This window comes from Cydia splendana, chromosome 20 (genome assembly GCF_910591565.1).
Source record: "Cydia splendana chromosome 20, ilCydSple1.2, whole genome shotgun sequence".
NCBI lineage: Eukaryota > Metazoa > Arthropoda > Insecta > Lepidoptera > Tortricidae > Cydia > Cydia splendana.
This window is the reverse complement of record NC_085979.1, coordinates 9459502-9484507: the sequence shown is the minus strand read 5'-3', so window position 1 is coordinate 9484507 and position 25006 is coordinate 9459502. Positions and strand designations below refer to the sequence as shown.

General features: G+C 41.0%; 1 protein-coding gene across 1 annotated transcript in view; it reads right to left on the bottom strand.

The window, feature by feature from the left end:
• LOC134800822 (E3 ubiquitin-protein ligase RNF123-like) overlaps positions 1-25006 on the bottom strand; it is an 85365-nt gene that overhangs the window by 23639 nt on the left and 36720 nt on the right. Inside the window, exons 19-27 of the mRNA XM_063773379.1 lie at positions 23301-23389; positions 20995-21100; positions 20340-20487; positions 19834-19930; positions 19248-19339; positions 18205-18354; positions 11884-11975; positions 11570-11640; positions 10465-10596 (exon numbers count right to left, since the gene is read on the bottom strand). Of these exons, the coding sequence (XP_063629449.1) occupies positions 10465-10596; positions 11570-11640; positions 11884-11975; positions 18205-18354; positions 19248-19339; positions 19834-19930; positions 20340-20487; positions 20995-21100; positions 23301-23389 (977 nt within the window). The remainder of the gene's footprint in view (positions 1-10464; positions 10597-11569; positions 11641-11883; positions 11976-18204; positions 18355-19247; positions 19340-19833; positions 19931-20339; positions 20488-20994; positions 21101-23300; positions 23390-25006) is intronic.

Here is a 25006-nt window from a genome sequence, read left to right as displayed (position 1 = left end):
TCAGACACAAAACCCTTTGGTTGCTCCATATAGATCCTCTCATTCAAGTCGCCATTCAGAAATGCCGTGGTGACATCAATATGCTCTATGGACATATCATATTCATGAGCCAATGAGAATAGAATACGCATGGTTGAATGACGCACGACAGGAGAGAATGTATCTATATAATCTATACCTTCTTTTTGTGTAAAGCCGCGAGCAACTAAGCGTGCTTTATATCTATCAAAATTACCCGATGTGTCATGTTTAAGTTTATAAACCCACTTGCACTTAATGACATTAGCGTCAGTGGGTCTATCTACTAATTGCCACACATTGTTCTCAATCAATGAATTATATTCAATTTCCATTGACTTTTTCCATTCGTGAGCGTTACATGATGCTACCGCGTCTTCATAAGTTTGAGGTTCATCTAATATAGAGCTGGCAAACATACCCATTTCGTAGTCACCATACCTAGTTGGTGGTTTACCACGAGTGGCATGAACGGGGCGGCTGCTGTCAGTTACAGGTTCCACTGAACTAGTCGCGCCTTCCCCTTGAACTGCAGTGTCTCCTGCGGGCATCGGCTCCGAAAGCAGCTCCGCATTGGGTGACCACTGCTCAGCGGAGGACTCTTCCTCGCTGTTGCTGTCCTTGCCAGACTCAGCATCTGTAAATTCATACGAAAAATGATGAGGATTGTTCTGTGCATCATCATTTGAATCAGACAATTCATTTATGTTTTGACTAGAATTTTCATTTAATTGACTAGACTCTAAATCATTATTTGAATATTGTTCAATATTTATTTCATTATTAGTTCCATTCAATTCATCATAATATTGCACAGAAGGAATTATCAAGTAATCATTAACATGTCTTTCCCATCACGGAACAATGGTGTTCCGGACCTTTGGGAGGCGTGCGCGGAGCCGAAGCCAACACGTAGAGGCCCTTTTGACACTTATGAAATGTAAGGGGTACACCGAGCGGAGGCTGCCCTTGCCCGTGTCATGGGACGCACGCAGAGGCAGCACCCGCCAGGGTGTAAGGACTATTGAGAGTTGATGGAATCTAAAATGAACCAGGTTATTGGGTGAAAGCGATGGACTAAGAACTGAGCTATGGGGTAAAAAACCGGACGCCTGCCTAATAAAACGGTATGCAATTTTATTTCCGGCAGACGGTGACTCGCCCTCACAAGATGGGCCCCCACAAAAAGCGACATTATTTTGTTCATTTTTAAAATTCTTATAAAATTTATTTTCTAAAAAGTCTACATTCCTTGACAAAATAGCCTTAGTGGGATTTGATGGCTCAATAAGTCTGTATCCCTTTGTAGTCTCTGAATAGCCAACAAAAATACACATTGACCGTCGGAAGGGTGCGCCAGCTAAAAGTGGCACAGAGAGCCATGGAGCGCGCGATGCTCGGGATCTCCCTGCGAGACAGAATTCGGAATGAGGACATTCGCCAACGCACGAGAGTTACCGACATCGCCAAAAGAATTGCGCAACTGAAGTGGGAATGGGCCGGCCATATCTGCCGAGGGATGACGACCGATGGGGCCAGCGAGTACTGTTCTGGAGACCACGACTGGGAAGCCGGAGGGACGGAAAACCACGAGCCAGATGGTCGGACGACATTAGAAAGACGGCAGGGCCGACCTGGCATAGAACCGCCGCATACAGAACAACATAGAAATCCATGAAAGAGGCATATGTTCAGCAGTGGACGCAAATATGCTGAGAAGAAGAAGAACCAAACACTCGAAGGTGTCCAAGATCAACGCTGTGTCCGGACCAGACCTCCTCCGGCAACTGTCCTGCCAATGCCCTAGTAGGACTGCGATTCTTGAGGTAAATTGCTGTCATGACAGCCTCGCCCCAAAATCGATTGCAGAGACCTGCCTGTAAAAGCATGCACCTAGCCCTCTCCAAAATCACCCTATTCTGGCGTTCAGATACACCATTCTGGGGAGCACAGTAAGGTACTGTCAGTTGGTGAAGTATGCCCTCCTTTGCTAAGAACTCCTTAAAAGCTGCATTGCAATACTCACCACCATTATCAGAGCGTAAACACTTAATCTGCAAACCAGTCTGCTTTTCGACTACATTTTTAAAATTAACAAAACAAGACATTACCTCAGATTTCCTTTTCACTAAGTATCCAAAGGTTTTTCTCGAGTAGTCATCAGTAAGGGTCAAGAGGTAACGCGTACCACCCCAGCTGTCGTCACTCATCGGGCCACAGACGTCTGAATGCACCAGTTCGAGAAGCTTGCTTGCACGCCTCGCTCCATCCTTAGGGTACGCCTTGGCCACCGGCTTCCCCTTAAGACACGCGCCGCACTGCTGTATGCTGTCATCGCTCATCTGAAAAGAGACACCACGTGCAGCACTCTCTCTCACCATACGCATTCCATTCAAACCAAGATGTCCTAAACGCGAATGCCACAAAGATGCTTTCTTTGCATCTGACACAGCTAACTTTGCAGTCTGTGATCCCTGCACTTCATGCAGAGTAGCCATCGACTGCTCCTTTGCACAAATACCTCGTAACCGGTACACACCCTTACACAAATCAGCTGACATAACAGGTTTGCCCTCTAAAGTGCATTTATCATAAATAAAACAGCCATCACTTTTAAACACCACTACCAAACCCTTTTCACACATCTTACTTACAGACAGCAAATTTTGAGATAGATGAGGCACATACATTACATTCTTAATAACTCTATCAGAATTTTCAAGTCTTACATGTACATCTCCGATACCACAGCTCTCTAATTTTGAAGACCTGTCAGCACTGTTAATATTTGTTTTAGAGTCCTTTAAATTATCAAAAAAATTATTATTATTAACCATGTGAGATGTTGTACCACTGTCCACAATAAAGTCCACTGAAGCCGCTTCCGCTGAAGCCATGAATGCAGAAACCTCTTCTTGAAGATAGAGTCTTTTCTTCTTTTTCCTTCTTATTTTGCCTTTTTAGTTTGAAGCATTTTGACTTAGTGTGTCCTGGTCTGTGGCAATAGTGGCACACAATCTTCCTTTTATAATTGCTGACAGCAAATGCGCTATGCCCATTTGCATTAATGTCAGCGCTAACTCGCCGAAAGTCCTCTTGTAGTAAGTAGCCTGGTTCGAACTATTTCTGATGTTAAAGAGTTTGAGATTGAAGCGGTTCCTAAGGCGGAAACTAGAGTGTCGTAATCCTGCGGGAGCCCTGCAAGGAGAATCTCCGCTATCTCCCCGTCTTCAATCGTTTTTCCAATGTCTGCCAATTGGGAAACCAATGTAAATACAGTATCTATATAAGCTGTCATGCTGGAACACTGTCCCAATTCTATTCTATGTAACCGGCGAAGCAAGCTCACACGCCTGAACAAGCCTTTATCTTCAAAGACAGAACTGAGCTTCTCCCAAGCTTCTTTTGCTGTGTTAATTCCATGCAGTAATTGAAAGAGTGTGGGTTTTAGGCTTAACGATATTCTGGCTAAGGCACGCTGTATTTTAACTGGATCGTTGTCATCACCCGTGACAGATGGCCAAAGTCCTTCCAAAATTAAAGCATTTTTGCACATAAATTTCCATGACGAGAAATTTCCAAGGCCATTCAATTTCTCAATAAGCATTCCGCCGCCAAAGCTCGAAGTCGAAGGGTTAGCAATAGCGTTCTCCATCTTATGCGGCGACAAACACGATTGAGGTTATGCCAAGCGCGTTGCAGTTGAGGTTATGTGAGTTCGAATTTCAAGTTATTTTCCAGCCAACCGCTTATAGCTTTCTGCTACTTTAGTAATCAAATCTACGCCAATAATCTGAGCCCATAAACTGTAGGAAAGATCGGGGCTGTGCAGTGGAATACGGCGTGTTAATGGCGGTAAGGAGTTGGCTTGGAAATAAATCACTCACTGGTTCTGCAGATGAAGCAATGTGTATTTCTCAGAATACAATGTCTTCATGTTTGTCAGGCGGGTTATAGGACACACGACAACACATAAACTATCAATTATAATATTATTTAACTTGAGGATAGCAAACACAGCGGCCATAGAGATAGCCATCAAGGAAAGAGATCAGAATGACATTTGGTGTTGCCAGAGTTGAGAATATAATTTCCAACAAATATAATTATGGACATTTTAAAGAAGACTAAAATTTGCAACAAAATGAAAGTAATTTGGTCACCATAGACCAAATAGTTTATAAAATACAGCTATTCAAATATTTAATTGCACAAACGGGTCTACCGCGATATAATTTCATTATTTTTACCTTTAATTCCGACGTTTCAGCTGAGTTGCACCAGCTGTGGTCACGGAAAGACTGACGTCCCAACAAATGTCAACAGAGATATTAATAAAACACCACTAAGTTACCCGAAATTAGTTTATAAAAATGTTCGGGGTAGACAAAGAAATTGCAGCTACCCGTTAAAGTTTAATGTTTATTGTCCACGGCACGAGACGCAACACTCACAGTATCCGTACACGTCCGAAGATATATCCGCTGGTTTCAACATTTGAATCACTGTGGTCCCCAAGTAGACGATAATTTGTACCCGTCCTCTCGGTTGAAATTTTTAGGGTGTTTTTTAATTTCAATCGCCTCTCTCTCTCGCGGTAGACCCGTTTGTGCAATTAAATATGTGTACAAAACGCGAGAGTTTAAAGAGCTATTCAAATGTTAGCAAAATTTCCTAAAAAATCATTTTTTTGAGTTTAGTGGTGTCTGTTCAGCATTTTGTCTACTGAAGGTGTGTTGTGTGTGTGTTGTATTTTAACTTTTATGTATAATTAAGGTATCTACTATTTATAGTAACAGAAAAAACAAAACAACAATAACCTGTGTCATCGGATTTATATTCAAACCGCAATAATAGTCCGTGGTGTTCACGACAAAAAAGTGCGATTTACGGGAAATGATGATGTTGGAATTTCATTTTGCAGAGTTGCTCCTTTTGACTCACAGATTGATTTAGGAAAGGGAGCCAATCGAATTTTTGATGCAAAATTTTGACTTTAGGAGGGGTGCCCCCCGAAATTTGTAAAAAATTAAGTTTTGCTATGTGCTCAAGTTTGGTATCATTTTCGGGTAAATCAAGGATGCTAAATTCATTTCTAATATTTAATTTATACAGTTTCATGAAAACATTAAAATTAAAAATTTGCCATTTTATTTTTTTCCGGATAAATACCAATTTTTTTTAAATTTTAATACTTATATACACCAAAAATAAGGCCCACAGTCGTAACCCTTTGTACGCTGGGCATAAAAATTAACATACTGAAAAATAAGAAAATACTCAACGATACACCATTTTATATTAAAGAAGATTTCCCTCCAGAAGTATTAGAAGAACGCAAGAAATTAAGCGTACAGTTACAGGAGGAAAGGAATAAAGGACATAAAGCTTTCATAAAATATAATAAACTTATTGTGATTCCTGGTGAACAAAATTATATCAAGAAACGCAACCAAAACTCTAACAAGAGAAACCTATCCGAATCACCAGAAAACTCCAACAGCTATCCAAGAAAAAATATTCTTAAAAACCCTTCAAAGAGACAAAATTCTAGTATCCAACAATACATGATAAGAAACCCAAATAACGACAAGGCATTGCAACCTCCCCCCTCGCCCTCACCAAACACCTCTACTGTATCACCTCAACCTCACGCTAATACGAAGAATTGACATAAAGCGACCTCTTCACGCAAGCCCCCAATACGGCCGGTCACCGCGGGGACTAACGACCACAACCCTCCATTAAAACCACTCCATATATGCACATACAACACAAGATCTCTACTATCAAACGAACGTCTCCTAGAGTTCAAGGATGCTATTTCGAAAATAAACTATGACATAATTGGTCTCGCCGAGATACGCAGAACAGCCTACCATATTCTGGAAGATGACGAGCATATACTTTGCTACTATGGTCAAACCAAAGGCCGCCACGGCGTAGGATTTATATTAAAAAAAGAGCTTAAAACAAACTTAGAAAGCTTCACTGCAATCTCAGAGCGCGTATGCACACTGAATCTAAAATTTAATACTACATAACTCGATCATACAAGCTTATGCGCCCACCAGTAATGCAAGCGACGACGAGGCTAACATCTTTTACGACCAGCTACAAAAAGCTTTTGGAAAAAGCTTTAGCAACATCATCTTAATGGGTGATTTCAACGCGTGCGTTGGCCAACGACAACCTGAGGAAGAAAGAGTACTAGGAAGATATTGTTACGGCAACCGGAACGCAAGAGGCGAAAAATTAATACAATTTGCTCTGCAAAATAACCTTACCATAATTAACAGTTTATTTAACAAGAAAACTAAGAATATGTGGACATGGACCTCTCCTAAAAAAGCAAAATACCAACTAGATTATATTATGTCCAACATAAAGGAAAAGTTCACAAACATAGAGGTTTTAAATCAACTGAACTTTCCAAGTGACCACCGCCTAATAAGAAGTACACTTAATATAACTACAACTAGGAAAAGTAGAGCAAAGTATAGCGCAGCAAATTTCACATTAAAATCAGCAGAAGATGAAAAGTTATTCGTGGAAAATCTAAAACATAATCTAGAAAATGTTGACTTATCAGCGTGCGCAAATGTAGAATTATACTACTCAAATATAAAAAAATGTATCATTGATTCTACTAGCTGCATAAAGCAATTAAGCAATAAATCAAAAAGTGTTATTTCTGAAAATACAAGATTACTACTCAATAGAAGGATAGAGCTGCAAAATAAAAAACCACGAACAAAGGAAGAAAAGCATGAACTCAGTAACCTGTATAAAATAATACATAAAAAAATTAAAGAAGAATACGAAATCCATCGATTGAAGATAATTGAAAAACACCTGTCCACCACCGGAAGCCTGAAAAAAGGTTACAAAGAATTAAATTTGACAAAAACCTGGATACCAAATGTGAAAGAAAGACCATCTGATAGCGAAATATCCTCGAGATCAAAAATAATAGACACTGCCACTAACTTCTACAGAAATGTATATGCTAGAAAACTCAACTCTACAAACCAACATCTAAATAGAACCACGGAAGATACGATGACTATACAGCCGTCTATGCTTCAAAGATTTACAAGTGAGGAAATTTGCAAGAAAATAGAGAGTTTAAAGAAAGGAAAAAGTAGCGGCCCTGACAATATATCAAATGAAATTATCCTAGCAGGAAAATATGTACTAACACCCTATTTAACTTCGCTCTTTAATAGAATACTAGACTCTAGAAAAATACCAACTGAATGGGCCAAATCTGACATTATTTTACTGTATAAAAAAGGCGACCCCGCGAACATTGCCAATTATAGACCTATAAGCTTGCAACCGTGTCTCTACAAGCTATTTGCCTCATGTTTGGAAAGCCGTTTATCAAAAATCACTGACAAATTCCAACCAATAGAACAGGCGGGTTTCAGGAAGTCTCTATCAACAATAGATCATATATACGTCCTAGAACAAATAATAGAGAAATATGTAGAGCAAAGGCGCCCGCTGTACTTGGCATTTATAGATTATGCCAAAGCTTTCGATACAATTTCCCACGCAAGCATATGGAAAGCTCTACAGGAATGCAATACACCACTGGAAACAATAGAACTAATACAGAACATCTACGAAAAAAGCGTAAGCCGAGTAAAACTGGATAGAGCCGGCCCCGAAATCGACATTTGTAGAGGCGTACGGCAGGGCGACCCCCTGTCCCCTACTCTATTTATAACGGTTTTACAAAGCATCATGAAACAATTAAACTGGTCAAAGAAAAACCTTAACAACCTACGTTTCGCCGATGACATAGTGTTGTTTTCAGAAAGTGCATCACAAACTTGGATCTACAACACCCACACAAAAAGAAAAATTGAAACATGCCAGAGAGCCATGGAACGCAGTATTCTTAATCTGAAACTCAGGGACAGACAACGTAATACTGAGATAAGGAGGAAGACAAAAGTCATTGACGCTCTAACGCACTGCAAAAAGCTTAAATGGAGATGGGCCGGACATGTTGCACGCCACGACAAAGAAAGGTGGACTAAAAGAATCTCAACATGGGCTGGCCCCCCCGGTAAAAGAAAAAGAGGTCACCCTTTAGAAAGATGGGCGGACGAACTTACAAAGTTTACAAACGACGACTGGACAAGAATAGCCCAAGATAGGAAAAAGTGGAGAGAAATGGAGGAGGCCTATACTCGTCGAGAGGTCTTTAATAATAATAAAAGTTGAAAAGTAAAAAAATAATAATAATCAAATTTTATATCAACAATAATTGTATAATTGTAAAATGTATAATTTTAATTTAATTTAATTGTATTGTATATATTATAATGTATTATTAAAGAAATAAAAGGCTTAAATAAATAAAATAAATAAATAAATACACCAAAAATAAAAATTTAATGAATAAGACCTAATATTCCTCGTTATAAAAAGTATACATTAGGCATGATTGCTACAGTTTCTAATAAGTTCCTATCGAATGCCAAGAGCCTTGCGAGAACAAACCAGACCTCGACATGGACGAACCATTCGTCGATGACCCACCATCAGATGACGATTTAGAGCTGCCTGAGCCGGTCGATGTAGAAATGGAATGCTCTCTTCCCAAAAGGAGTGCTGTGGACCTAGAAAATCAGCCTGGTCCATCAAAAATGACCAAGAAAAAGTAATAATAATACTTCCTCCAGTACCGCATACAATGAGGTTATTATTATTATATGTTTTTTTTTGTAAATAATAATACTTGTTTGTTATGTCGCATTTCTTTTTACAAACCTTTCTATTATTTTGTTTACTCACCTCAGCAACTTGGAACAGCTGTATCTAAAGAACTATCAGGTCTTAATAGACCAAATTGGTCTCGTTTTGTTGCGAATGATGTGTACTTTAATAACGTATAATGACTTGTGACGTAAAATGGGTCTACTTGAGCACATAGACGAAAACTGAAAAAAAAAACGTCTAAAAATATTATATTTTGGAAATTTTGCAAATTTTTGAACAACTGTATCTTACAAACTATTCGGTTTCTCGCCTTCTAACTTTAACCTACTTTGTTGAGAATTTAGTCTTCTTTAAAGTGTTCATAGTGACATTTGCCGTAAAATAGGTCCTAATTGGTAAAAATTGGCAGAAACTGAAAAAAGTCCGAAAATTTTGTGGTTTTTCAAAAATTTGACCATGACCCAGACGGTTCCCGAGGTCGAAAACTTGGATTTGCCATAACCACAACATCACATAGAACATACAAAAAAACCAGAACTACCCGATTTGATGCAAGGCAAAATGTACCATTTCAATGGATCAATAACCTTATATCGGTTTTTAAAAGGTCGGCAACGCGCGTGTAACACCTCTGGAGTTGCAGGCGTCCATAGGCTAAGGTGACTGCTTACCATCAGGCGGACCGTATGCTTGTTTACCACTGGTGTGGTAAAAAAATGAAAGGGAATATACTGCCCTGCTAAGCCAAAGAGCGCTATCTCAAAAGAAAATTCATTGCTAACTTATACTTTAGTTTCTATTACTGAGAATTCCATTTTCAAAATCATTTATTTTTGAGATAGCGCTATTCGGTTTAGGAGGGCAGTATATTATATAGTAAATTTTATAGTCACAGTAAATTTACTCCCATCTCCCATCTTTCGACACAGGATTTTATTTTAGTTTTACCCACTAAAAATGAAAATGTATAAAAAACAAGAGGAAAAACCGGGCAAGTGCGAGTCGGACTCGCACACGAAGGGTTCCGTACCATTATCTATAAAAACGGTCACCAATCCAAGTACTGACCCCGCCCGACGTTGCTAACTTCGGTCAAAAATCACGTTTGTTGTATGGGAGCCCCACTTAAATCTTTATTTTATTCTGTTTTTAGTATTTGTTGTTATAGCGGCAACAGAAATACATCATCTGTGAAATTTCAGCTGTCTAGCTATCACAGTTCACGAGATACAGCCTGGTGACACACGGACGGACGGACGGACGGACGGACGGACGAACAGCGGAGTCTTAGTCATAGGGTCCCGTTTTACCCTTTGGGTACGGAACCCTAAAAACTAAGTCGGCTTGTCTCTGGTCTGTAAAACTAGCGAGGTGGGTTGTGTAACATACATCCTACGTGGAAAGCTTACTTATGAGACGACTATGGTATTTCCAGATTTCGCAACGACTCTTCCTCGAAGGTATGTAAGGTACCATTGACCGGGGTGACTTTCAAATTCAGGGGCGACTTTAAAATTCTAGTTTTTAAGCCATAATATATATTTATGCGAGATTTTTTACAGTAGGTGAATATGAATATATAGTAATCTAACTAGTTACAGGAACATTTTCAGTAAATAATGAATAATGGTAATTCTATGGCCGTTTTAAATCTATCAAAGTAACCCCAAATTTTCTGAAGTCACCCCGGTCTACGGTACTCAAGTTTACCTGGTATCTGATGAACAGGTACTGTGGGATGCATGTACAACCGGAGTGTGTTGCAGAGTTCCAACATGGCGTCCACGTGGTATTCCGGCACGAATGCGAACAGGGGCTCGGTGAACTCGCGCGTCGCTGGTTCTGGTAAGACGATGCGAAAAGATTTTTAGAACCTTAATACATATATTGTGTAATGATAACGGCAATTATCGTTTAAGTAATGGGTCAAATAGAAAACTGTGTTACGTCTTTCCTGTAGACATACACAAGAGTTAAGGGCTATAAAGGTTAATTTTCTTATTTAAGACGAAACAGGAGCTGAGTTTTAAATATTTTAGGTAAATGTACCCGTCTCGCTAACGGAAGCGGCACCTAAAAGTAGTGCGATAAGGACAAGGCGAAAAATCCTGCGTAAAAATCTCAAAAATCGAGGTTTCGTACTCTTCTGTTTCCTCCTCCAAAACTTAACCAATCGTAACCAAATTTGGAAATCTAAATGATTATGAAATTATCTGTGTCGGACCGTTTTGCTTTTTTGGCTAAATGATATCAGTTTTGAATGCCACGCCTCTCATTGCGGCATAGTCAATTAGGCCATTTTTGCCATTTTTGAAGGGCTCTAGCGCCTTAAAAAACAAAAATATCAAAAAAAGCAAAACGGTCCGACACAGATATTGACAATATTAATCTGTGTTGAAAAAATCATTGCTCTAGCTTCAAAAACCACGGAGGAAAACGAGGAGTACGTTTGTATGGAGAAATGACCACTCCCGTTGGCTCTTAACCCTTATCCACGTGAAAAGGTCCTCCTTTTATTTGGAGAACTATGATAAAATCATTACTTACATGCCCACAAGCTGTTAACTATTGCCCACAGGAGAGAAAAATGTACAGTTCGCGCGAACACACTAGTTTTCTTTCCTGTGGGCAATAGTTAACAGCTTGTGGGCATGTAAGTGATGATTTTATCATAGTTCTCTAAATAAAAGGAGGACCTTTTCACGTGGATAAGGTTTAAATAAGAAAATTAACCTTTATAGCCCTTAACTCTTGTGTATGTCTACAGGAAAGACGTAACACAGTTTTCTGTTTGACCTAATAAGTCATGACTTACGATTGGCCGTTCCGACTTGAGTGTTGGATGCGTTTCGGGGGGTGGCCGCTGTAGAGTTTGGCGTCTGGGGGCTAAACAGAATTAGGTAGATTAAGTACAGATGGACAGAATTACCGATGGACAGTTAACAGTGTGGGCGAAACGACAGTACAGACGACAGACAGACGACGTACAGAAATTCGGCGTAGCATGTTGCATGTCCTATCCAAATTTTTACGAGTTCAATAAACAAGTGACAACGTTACGAAACCTTTCTACCAATGTCTAGTCTACAACTGTGACTATCTACAAATATTTGGTAATTCACTGTTTACCAATTACTGGAGGAGTCTGTGTATTCGAGCTGTAGAGACGCGTAGCTTCCAAGTAGAGAACTCTTCCCTGGAAGAATCTCCTTACTGGCCACCTGTCATTACAATTGTGTTATTCATTCATAGTCGTAGCTCATCAACTTGCACAAATTTATTTATTCGTTTATTTTCTGTTTCAGGTAGGTACATAAAAAATAAACTAACTTATTTCGATGTCCCGGTATTTCGATGTTTTTATATCAAACTATTAGAGCTTCAAGCAACACCGGCTTCCGACACATCGGAAGGGAGGGGCCCAAGCGATATCTCACCGTACAAATCCTTCTGCCATTTTTCGCGGGGGGAAAGGTGCACACAGTCGCACTTCTCACACACTTACATACAAAATCCAATCTGTAATGACGACACAAATACATAGAAAATGACACACGTCAAAGACAAATCTTGCAAACCTCGATCTCTTTTTGTGTACGGACGAGTGACAAGTGACACGCACACTAACACATTTTCGTTGAAGTATGTTATTGTATTCTGAGAGATGAGAAGTCGGATTTGTCGCTCGACCGATCCGCAATTTGTACTGAGCGAACAAAATCGATAAATCCAACAATTACATGAGACTAAAATATAATAATTGTGTTTGAATGTAATTAAACGTATGATATGTAAAAAAAATATTACATGTGAAATGTAACACTTTCTTTTTGTAAATTTGATGTCCCCGATCTCTTTTTATAACAAAAAACCGAGCAAACAGGCATTTTTGTGCAGCAGTGTTCACGCGCGCGTCTGGACTCGGTCTAGTGAAAAATCCAAGTGCAACTAGTTTTATTACCCGCGCTAGATTAGATTGACGCGCTAATCTTGTACCTCGGCAGAGGGGAAATAGTGCGAATGCCGCCTCCCTTCCGTGTTGCTCGAAGTATCAGAGGATAGTTTGAGAGTTTGATTAAATTATGAGCAGGCTCGATCACGGGGTTATGGAGCTAGAAGAGCCTAGAATGCCCAAAAGCGATTTGTGAGGGGTCTTGCTATTCTGGTCAACTCCTTTGCAAGAAAATATAAAAATTTTACCTTCCAATAAAATTGTTATTATGTTTCCTTCTACGTCAGAGGTCTTCATTGAGAGAGTAACGCCTCCGGTGTCCGATAGATGCCGCTAGCGTCTATGTAGTCGCTCTGCCCCACGCCGTGACGTAGTTCCGCTTCCCCTCCCTTCGAACCGTTGCTCGCTTTCCGTGACTCGCCGCATGTCATTGTTGAGGAGAAGTACCGTCGGCATAAAAGTAGCCTAGTAGCCTGAGGAAGGCATTACTCAAACCTCTGACGTAGAAGGAAACATAATAACATTTTATTGGAAGGTAAAATGTTTATATTATGTGTTCCGTACTCTACGTCAGAGGTCTTCATTAAGACCAGTTTATTATCTCCTGGTGGCGAGTCAGCGGGCGCGCAAGCGTTAGGGCTACATCTACTGTCATAGAACTCAGAGAAAGAATAAATATATACGCCTTATTGCAACCCATGAAATCACAGTGACTCGTTATAATGATGCATTACAGGAAATTGAGATTTTAAATTGTAATCCCAGGTTCGAATCTGACGTTATACTGGTATGAGAGATTTCTCATTCGAAATCGCATCTGATCCGCAGAATCTCGGCGATAGAATCGTCTAAAGAAAAAGTCATGTTTCCAATTAACTTAAGCTAATTGGATAGTTTTCCAGCCAATTTAGTGATTAAGTACATCGTGGATCGAAAGCAATCGTAGGCGAGGCCGGCTTGGATGAGACTGTGGCTGGAAGAAATAGGCGCAATGTCCCCTAACATTTTGTGTAATTCTCACAAGTTGACGTACCCAGACTACCCACTTACTGGGTCTATACTTTATTCCGGAGCTTCTAAGAGTCCAGTCGGTAAGACACGTTATCTGGTTTAGAGCCGAATTTCGGACACAAAATAATAGCGCGAAAGGGGTGCGTCCCACGAGATATAACTACATAATATATAATTTCATATTAATAACGTTCACAAGATATAATGAACGTTTGCGATAACATCAAAATCAATTTTTTTATTAGGAATAACGGTCAGTTAATATAATACTCATTTTGTATAATGATTTTTTATATAACACTCAAATACTATAAATTCAGTTTATATAACATACATAACGTATATCGATCATAGTATATACTATCTTTTAGTATAATGATTATAAAATATAATAGCGTATGTATACTAAATAGGTTATAAATGCTACCCCTATACAAAACAAGCTGTTGCCAGAAAAGTAGGTTAGGTTAGGTTAGATCTGCGACCCCTACAGAAAACAAACTGCTGCCAGAAAAGTAGGTTAGGTTAGGTTAGAACTGCGACCTCTACAGAAAACAAACTGCTGTCAGAAAAGTAGGTTAGGTTAGGTTAGAACTGCGACCCCTACAGAAAACAAACTGCTGCCAGAAAAGTAGGTTAGGTTAGGTTAGATCTGCGACCCCTACAGAAAACAAACTGTTGCCAGAAAAGTAGGTTAGGTTATTCTATACGAGCATTATGCATTTTGGTGTTAGATGTATTGAATAATATACATTATAAATCTGAGATATTATGAACGTTATACATAATGATTGTTATATACAATGATATTATACTTAAATAACGTTATACTTAAGAAAACTAGATATTTTGATGTTATATCTAACGTTCGTTATACACCTTGAACGGTATACAAAACAAACTTATACAATATGAGCGTATACAATATGAATACTCTAGTGTAAGTTGTTATGTCTTATATTACTTACCCGCGCGAAAGTTATCTATGCAATTGCCCGGGCTACAGAGTAGTAGAGTAAGGTCATTGACCCTGCGGCCTGATGCTAACAGTAAAAGTGCGGCAGCTCTCCTATATAGGTACGTTGTAGGGCTATTCAAGTTAGGGCAAGTAATTTTAATTAGATTTCTCGCGTCCCAAGCTGGTGGTTTGGGAGGCGCTGGTCTCGCTATTAATGGCGTTGGAAGCAGGCATAGTGTCCGGTAGGCTTATGAACAAGTGTCGTTCTGAAAGCTAACATAGACCATAGAAAAAGATGACTGAGATAGCTCGTTACTTCACTGGATATTAGAGGTACCTGGCAATCAATCTTATTTTTGATGCACCATGAAGACTATTTCTACATTGTGGGCGTACAGGCAGCCTAGACAAGGGGACGATCTAAGGAGTGCTCCCGGTACTGGTTTTCTATACAAACACAGTACCGGAACCGGGAATACCCGGTTCTCGCCATACAAACTCAGTACCGGGAGTATCCCTCGGACGATCACTTGAGTTTCTTTCTGTCTCTTTATCACTCTTCCATATCAATCAATAAATCAATCAATAATAGTGAGATACTGACAGTTGCGTCTCGTTCGCTACGTAGCGTTAGCCCTTGGCATGTTGCATGCATGCGCCAGTCACGCCAGAAGGTACATCAAGCGGACGTCACTCCTGATCCCGCCAGCCCGGTGTTGGAGCGTCCTATCAGACAGGAGCTAAGCCTCGATTCATAAGGTCGTTGACTCGAGTCAATGTCTCCACCTCCAAGCCTAGTCTGTTCGACGACCACGTCTTCCTAACGATCGTTAGGAAGGGCGGTCTGACGTTATGTTCACTAGGACCGCCAGTAAATTGCAAGCTTACCACAGCTGCGTGAAGGCTCTCCTCATCACGCCGTCACAGTAAACAGACTAGGCTGGGAGGTGGAGACATCCATGCCAAGTCGTATCACCGGTAGCTGCCAAACGCGTCGTGGTAGCAGTTCAAAGAGTCGGTTAAGAAATACCGTGGCACAGTGCGAGGGCTCTCGAAAGCGGAGGCCGGCCAACAGGGCGGCTATCAGGCGAAGATAGTCTCGGCGGCCTTTGGGCGCAGCTGCCACTCGAGCGCGCAGTGACTTCTTAATAAACCGTCGCCCTCGGGAGTTGTACCGACCTGGTAAGTAGAAAGAAACCAGCGCGACTTGTAGACGATCTGCTGGCATCAGCAGTTTTTGCGACAGCCGTAGTAACGGAAGGGATGTAGTGTCGCCGTCGTTTTATGTATACTGTAGCGGTCCGGTTGTATGTTTGAAGTACACTTCTGTCGTCAGCGCTGCAGATGCGGCTCGTTAACGATTACTCTCCACTGAAAGGGCCGTACCTCGTACATTGTCTACCATTATTGGAGATTGTAACGGACTGCAGGCATAAGATGAGAAGGGAAGTGGCACGAGGGTTTCGGCAGCTGTCAGCAGTGTTGCTGGGGACTGCGAAGGTGTCACCTTCCTCCATGAACTAAAGTTTGCGAATTTTAGACTAAACAGGAATTGAGTCTCATTTCTGCGCGAAACTCGGCAGCAAGGCAGGCCTGTATGTCACGAAAAAGAAAACTTTCAATCGGGGTACTGTGCCGCGTGTCCCAAGTGATGTATAGGAGCGTGATGGTCTAATTCGCTTTATCCGAAGAAACGCCTATATTGAGATAGTATAGGGGTATGGTAGCATGCTTTTAAGGAAATCGAACTGATGAAATGAAGTCTAAAATCGGTTTTGGCGCTTTGCGTAACAAAACTGTTTCGATAAAGAAGAAGACAGACAGATGGAAACTGCTGGAGTCCCCCTCGGCCTCGCCCCTTTCTCTTAGCACCGGAAACTCAAGCTTATTCAGGCGCAGCGGGTTTATTTGTCCCATTTTGTTTATTGGGCTTGGCGATCGAGTTCGTCTTTGTAAGACGGAACTTAATTACTTACGATAATTATGTGAGGTCTGCAGACCTTTTCGATGCCTTCAACCTCGGATGTGAGCGGTCGCACAGGATCGTGTCGCAAAGCTGCTCTCCGGTTGGATCGCACGCTGGCCTCGAGACGTCGTAGGACCCTCGAAGCGGCACGGCTCCTCGTCGATCTGCACCTTTATGAAGCCCAGGGACGCGACGTATTTTCCTCTGGGTACCGCTTTCAACTCCGGGCAGTCGAGCCACACTAGGACGAGGCTCCTAACGACCTTGTCTGCCGTCGCCATCCTTAACCGAAACCAAGAGTTTAGGGGTCTGTTCGTGCTGTGGCACCATAATTATAGGCGCCTGCGTACCTCAATGGGACCATGTGGACAGGACAAAACTGATACCGTGGCGCCCAGCGTCAGCTTGGTGGGCAGCATCGGCGACGGGTAAGTTCGCGGTGGTATTCTTGCGAACAGAACATGGGCGCCATTGCAAGGGACGACATCGTCGTAGTTTCAGCATCGGTGGACAGCATCGGCGTGATTGTCGGCGTCATCATGGCAACCACCGCCGCTCGGGAGGCACCGGTGCGTAAGGTGAGAGGCGCCATCGTGGTGGCCGGCTCGAGAGGCGCCTGTTCGTGAGACGAGAGGCGCCATCGTGGCGGCCGGCTCGGGAGGCACCGGTGCGTGAGGCGGGCGGCGCTATCATGGCGGCCGCCACTGGCTCAGGAGGCGCTGGTGAGTGCGGCGAGGACCCATCGAGAGTGGCGGCCCGTTCGAGAGGCACTGTCGCGTGAGGCGGGTGGCACCACCGTGGCGGCCGCCGCCGCAGCCCGGGAGGCGCCGGTGCGTGAGGCGAGAGGCGCCATCGTGGCGGCCAGCTCGGGAGGCACCAGTGCGTGAGGCGGCCGCCGCCAAGCTCGGGAGGCGCTGTTGTGTGAGGCGAGAGGCACCATAGTGGCGGCCAGCTCGAGAGGCGCCGGTGCGTGAGATAAAAAGTGGGTAGAATGGAAAAGCACTTTCGATCGCGAGATCGCCAAAATACTAATAATAGCGATCTCTGCTATATCTCACTATTTAATGGACAAGCTTTGGTTCGGAAATTTTAAAGCACCATGCTGCAAAAATGTACGCAAAAAAAAATTTGCGGCCATCGGATAAGACGGTCGACGAAACAATGTCATGGCGGCGAGTCGCGGAAAGCGAGCAACGGTTCGCAGGGAGGGGAAGCGGAACTACGTCACGGCGTGGGGTGGAGCGACTACATAGACGCTAGCGGCATCTATCGGACACGGAGGCGTTACTCTCTCAATGAAGACCTCTGACGTAGAGTACGGAACACATAATATGAGTGGCCATAGTTTAGATACATTGGTAGGGTAGGTGGATCGTTGTCTAGTCAATTGTGGTGGGTACGTGAGAAAATAGGCGTATCAGCCATCTTGAATTTAACATTTTTTATTCAATCGTGTCGAAAATGAAATAGATGTCTATGAATCTACACTATATAGTTTATAGCGAACCGCGAGTTCTCAGTTCGGGGCGAACTACTAGTACTAAAAAGTTAATAAATTTTAACCTGTATGTGAGCAGCATATTCCGTGTCAGAGGCAAGCCGCATGGAGTGCAGCGTGCCCGCGAAGTGCTTGGCCAAGTCCGCTTGTCTGCTCTGTGTCCAGACAGCTCCGATTACCCACGCCATTTGCAATGATCCGGCTTTTAGCTTCTCCTAGAAACCATCGGTACGTTAACTCTTGCAGGAGCTATAACTAGTAGCAAAGAGAATAGAGCGTTTAGAAGCGGATTGTCAAAGTAAATTATGTAGCCACTGTAAATTTACTGCCCTCTTTCGACAGAATATTAAAGCTGTTAGAACGCCATTTGACTTTGATCCTTATTCTATCACTGATATGTGTTAATTTGTTAAATATTGAAATTAACGCCATCTACTCGACTGTAGGCCAAAGGTTATGGTGCCATCGCTCGAAAAGATTGCACCATACCTTTGGCGTACTCTCGAGTAGATGGGGTTAATATTAATATTTAACAAGTTAACACATATCACCATATCAGTGAAAGAATAATGATCAAAGTCAAATGGCGTTCTAACGGGTTTAATCTTCTGTCGAAAGATGGCAGTAAATGTACTGTAGCTACATAATTTACCATGACAGTAACTCTCTGTTTCAAATTCTCTTTGCTAGTAGGAAGCAAAATGGAAGCATATAGCTTTGAGGGAAAGTGACATGATCAGCACTGACCACGCAAAAGGTCTTGCCAAAATTTGCCATTGCCATTTAATGCCTGATGTTTCAACGATTTTGTACGAAAACTAAGCTACAACTATGTGTAAAATCTGCTCTCATTTCTTAACCACCAGAAACCTTTTAATAACATCGAGAAATTATATTGATCAGAAAGACTATGGTACCGCCGGTGAACGCAGTGGACTGACCAATTTGTGAAGACTGTCGAAATGCCTTCCACAAAGTATTTTGTGTTGTCAAAGACTGAATCTGAATCTGAAGACTGAATCTGAAAAATCTAGGACTGAATCCCGATATAGATCGACACTAAATTGTCATTATATTCATATTTTGTTGATAAAACTTATTCAATTACCTCGTAGATACTCTTGGATCTTTCGAGTTCTTGAAGTATTTTTTCAGTCAATTCCTTTTTTGGTTTGTCCGATTCGGAAATATTATCGTTATCTGTAATGTAAGCAAATTGTGTTATCGGCTTCAAAATATAAAAAGAAGCCCACAATTCGCCGGAACTTATACATTTATGTATACGCAGTCTGTAAAACACAAAGCTACCGGTGATTTTTCTTACATAGTGAGATCTTGGTTAACAAATCGGCTCCTCTTGGACAACTCAAAGTGCATTTAACAAACACTCACTGTGAGTGGCTAGTTGCCTGTAGCGCTTGTGTGTCAAAAATAATACACATGTCTACGCAAAGAACCTAATCTTCTTCTTCTTCCTGCACCTATCCCACGATATGTGGGGTCTCTATCTTTCGTTACCTCAGCAGTCACTCCTTTCTTTCTCATATCATCATCACACAATCCATCCATCCTTTTTTGGGTCTACCATCCGCTCTCCGACTATCAACATTCATCCCTAACATTCCTTTGCCTTAATCTGCCTGCATTAACTTTAAGTACACATCTGGTCTGGTTCGGCCTATAGTAAATTGTACCTGCAGCATGCAATTCGCTGGTTAAGGCAGCGATTCGATGCTCGATGTCGTGGAGACAATCTGCCATATCTTGCTGATTGTCTCTTAGCTCGCATAGCTGGAAAAAACCGTTTATAAATAAGTAATAGTTTATACAACTAATATCTAATAACATAACGATAATAGACTAATTATATTAGTCCACGAACTGTCAAATCGTATGGGTTGTCATGACAACACACGAATAATATTAGACTAATATCGTTCGAGAAATGGGCCCCTGGTGTCAAAACACAAGTGTGGTGGAGATTGTGGAATGACTAAATCAGTATGATACAGCGCCAGCAGATACTGGTTGAACTGCTACCCAGGAGTCAAAGATTCCCTGACCTGACGTTGATGATGTTGATGGAACCAGCTCCTGGCACCATGAAGCGAGTGCCCTTGAGTGCAGTGCCGTTTCTCCTGAACCAATGGTGTGGTGCTCAGAACTGGTCTTAAGAATGTGTGCGGTGGATTTTCTTTACCTTCTCAGCATGTTTGATGGCTGAGCCGTGATACAGCGCCAACAGTCCATCCAGGAGCCGAAGATACCCTGTCCTGACGTTGATGGAGCCAGCTCCAGGCATCATGGAGCGAGTGCCCTTAAGCGCCAAAGCCGTTTCTCCTGTAGACCTGAGAATATGATGATTATAACCTGCAGCGATTCTAAAGACCCTGGGCTCCGAAGTAGCTCAAGATACAACCGGGATGAACCATAATATGAAAGAAAAAGCGTATTTAAAATAAGGAGGAAGGGGATTCGATCTATACACATTCTGTCTCTGGAACGTGGGCTGATCATAATGGAATGCGGAGATTTCGGACGGTCCGGAACGCTATAGGTTGTACACAAATCGCTGGCCCAATGTTACAGGGTTCTATGTTTCACTTTTATCGAACTGAAATTTGAACATTGTCATAGTGACATTAAGTAGAAATTCAACTATCTTGAAAATGTAACATAGAACGCTGTAATGTTGGGCCAGCGAAATATTGGTCTAATTTACCTACTGTTGATATTGAGTTTTTCTGTTCTTTTGAACTTTTCTGTTGTGTTGTTTTTTGTTTCTTCTGTTCTTTTATTTTTTTGTAAAGGAAGCGCAAAAAGGACGGAAATCTATTTAGGATTTCCTAGAATACCTGTTGGGAATCGGCGGTAGCGTGGCGTGCATGAAGCGGGCCATCGAAGAAATTACTTGAGGCAGTGTTGCTAGACCGGGAGAGCCTGCACCCATCTCGCTCACACCTGTGAAAAGCGATACTTTTAATGATATGGACCTTTAAGCTATCTCATTCTCTCGTTTTGGTATTGGTGCTAACATCACCGATAATCCCTTGCGCTTTGCAATAAATTGAATCAAACATAAGTTCTGAAAAACTCATTGGGACGAGGTGGGGTTTAAACTGGCTACAAATATAATGACCACCAAAAAATACTTTGGTACCCTAAATAAAAAAATCATGCTTACCAAAAAAAATTACTGAACACCAAAAAAATAAGGCCTAAAAATACAAAAGTACCACCATTTTAATTACGACTGCACTTCAAATTGTATTCAAATACCAAATATATTGAATGATCACCAAAAATCATTAATGATCACCAAATCTTGAAGACCAAATTAATGCGATATTTTCACCTTAATAAACCACTATGATTACCAAAAAATGTATACATATTACCAAATAAAGTAAACTGATGCCAAAATTACTAGCCCCTCCCGCTGAACCCCCCGTACCCCGCACCGCATACCTACCTTACCTAATCTACTTTTCTAGTAGCATTTCGTTATGCTACTAGAAAAGTAAGTCAAACTGCTATCAGTTAAGTTAGCACTGCGACCCTTACAGAAACGAAATGGTACTAGAAAAGTAGGTTAGGTTAGGTTTGAACTGCGACCTTTACAGAAACGAAATGCTAGTATAAAAGTGGGTTAGGTTAGGTTAGAACTGCGATCCTCACAGAACCGAAATGCTACTAAAAAAGTGGGCTAGGTTAAGTTTCAACTGTTACCCATACAGATACGAAATGCTACTAGAAAAGTGGGTTAGGTTAGGTTTGAACTGCGACCCATACAGAAACGAAATGCTACTAGAAAAGTGGGTTAGGTTTGCTACCCTATTAAAGCACATGACTCCAAAATAATAATTATTCTAGAAACGAAATGCTACTAGAAAAGTGGGTTAGGTTAGGTTTGAACTGCGCCCCATACAGAACCAAACTGCTATCAGAAAAGTGGGTTAGGTTAGGTTTGAACTGCGACCCTTACAGAAACCAAATGCTACTAGAAAAATGGGTTAGGTTAGGTTTGAACTGCGACCCTTACAGAAAAGAAATGCTACTAGAAAAGTGGGATAGGTTAGGTTTGAACTGCAACCCTTACAGAAAAGAAATGCTACTAGAAAAGTGGGTTAGGTTAGGTTTGAACTGCGACCCTTGCAGAAAAGAAATGCTACTAGAAAAGTGGGTTAGGTTAGGTTTGAACTGGGACCCTTACAGAAAAGAAATGCTACTAGAAAAGTGGGTTAGGTTAGGTTTGAACTGCGACCCTTACAGAAAAAAAATGCTACTAGAAAAGTGGGTTAGGTTAGGTTTGAAAGGCGACCCATACAGAAACGAAATGCTACTAGAAAAGTGGGTTAGGTTAGGTTTGAACTGCGAACCTTGCAGAAAAGAAATGCTACTAGAAAAGTGGGTTAGGTTAGGTTAGGTTTGAACTGCGACCCTTACAGAAACGAAATGCTACACGAAAAGTGGGTTAGGTTAGAACTGCGACTGTTACAGAAATAAAATGCTACTAGAAAAATGTGACGAAGTGGATTAATTAATTTAATAGGATAACGATAATTATATTTAACATTTGCACATTTTTAATTAAAATGTGGTTACAATTTTGGTGGTCATTTACTAATTTTGGGTTTACAAAGATTATTTTGGAGTCATTTGCTTTAATATGATATCAAGATTTAAAAATTTGGTTATAATTTTACATTTAAATGGAGTTCTAATTTTGGTGGTCATTTACTATTTTTGGGTTTACAATGATTATTTTGGTGTCATTTTCTTTAATAGGATAGAAAGATGTAATAATTTGGTTAAGTATCATTTCACATTAAAATGGGGTTTGAAATTTGGTAATCATTTACTATTTTTGGGTTGATATTGATTAGTTTGGTGTCATTTCCTTTAAAAGGATAGTAAAATGTAATAAAATTGGTAATCATTTCACATTAAATGGTGTTATAATTTTGGTGATCATTCATTATTTTAGGGTGGTAAAATAGATTTTTTTGGTATTAAATTTTACTAAATCTGGTGATCAGTTAAATAGCAGCCGTTTAAACTCGCAACCTCCGGATTGAAAGTCGCACGTTCTTACTGGTAGACTATCAGAGCTACAGTAAATAAATTAATTATAATATGTAATTAATAAGTACTTAATTACCCATGTCAATCCCTCCGCCCCTGTTGTAAGTGGGCTCGAAGCTCTGTACAAACGGATTCTCTTCTCCCAATACGTTTATTAGGTCTTGTCTGAGGAAAATAATTTGTAATTATCGTATTAAATAAGCGAAGCGCGAGCGAACAGTCTCCGTTTCAGTTAGGGCAAAAATTCTTTAGGATGTCCGGCCGTTCTTATCTACAGGTAGCATTCCCCAACCAATTCTCGTGAATTGAACAGCCTCAGGCGTTCAGGGTTTGGACATCTTTCAAAACAGTAGAGCCAAGGGGTACACGAGGTCTACATAGGCCACACTGAATGTTTTGCACTACTGGCCACTGGTAAACATTTAAATTACGAATTGTATATTAAAAAAAATACAGGCTATTGATTATGGAATGTGATAAATGTTGGCGACAAATCGATCGTTTTTTGTTTTTAATGGCTTGTCAAAGTAAATCACTTGCGTTGAACGTGGCTTTAACGCGAAAAGATTTTAGAGCTATGATTTTGTATGATTTTAAAAGTTCGCTTACTCCGCAAGACTGTAGTGCTCGCCTTCAAAATGCTTTTGGGATTGAAGCACCACATCTGAGCATCGTGAGGCGTTGGTATGGTGAATTTAGTAGAGACCGCATTATTCTAGATAATGAATTTCGCGAAGATCGACTGTCGACGGCGATCACTGAAGGAAACGTGGCTGCTGTGAGACGACTCATTGAAGAAAACCCACGAATCACGTATGACGAAATTTGAGGACAATTAGGGATAGGTATGAGACAAATACAAAAGATTTTACAGGAATATTTAAAAGTCGGAAAGCCTTGTTGTCTTTGGATTCCTCACGAATTAACTTCAGTCCAAAAACAGGTACTTGTTGACTGGTGCCGAGAAATGCGTCGTAAGTATAAGCAAGGAAGTTCAAATGATGTATATAACATCGTTACAGGAGATGAAACCTGGATTTACTGCTACGATCCGGAAAAAAGCAGTAGTCCAGTGAATGGGTCTTTTGAAGCTGACAGGTGGCCCATAGAAGTTCAACAAGCCAAAAGCGTTGCCAAACATTTTGATCGTCTGTTTTTTTTAAACGGGACATATTTGTACCGTACTTTTAAATAATAAAAGAACGTTAAATACTGAGTGGTACACTACCATTTGTCTGCCCGCAGTCATTGAAAAAGTCCGCGAGAGACGACCGAGAAGCCGCATCCACCTGCGTCATATCATAACAATGCGTCCCGCCATACCGCAATAAAGACAAAAGCATTTTTTAATTATGAAAACGTGGAAAATGTCACTTATACGGCTTATACTCCAGACCTTGCACCCTGTGAATTCTATCTATTTACCAAAATTAAGGATTTAATGAGGGGTTTGATATTTAAGACAGTTACTATGGTTCATCACGACGTCGAAAGCATGCAGTCAAGTGATTGGGCCTCATGCTTCCAAAAATGGTTCCAGCGAGTGAATATGTGCATAGAATGTAAGGGGGAATGTATTATTATGGTTATAAATGGTTGCATTCAAAAGTTACGCAAAACTTTCAGTGTGGAGTAAGTTGTATAGACTTATTGCCCAATGTTATATGGTAGTAATTTTTAACCGACTTCCAAATCTCAAAAGGAGGAGGTTATCAATTCGGTTGTATGTTTTTTTTTATGTTTGTTACTCCATATCTCCGTCAAGTGACCGATTTTGAAAAT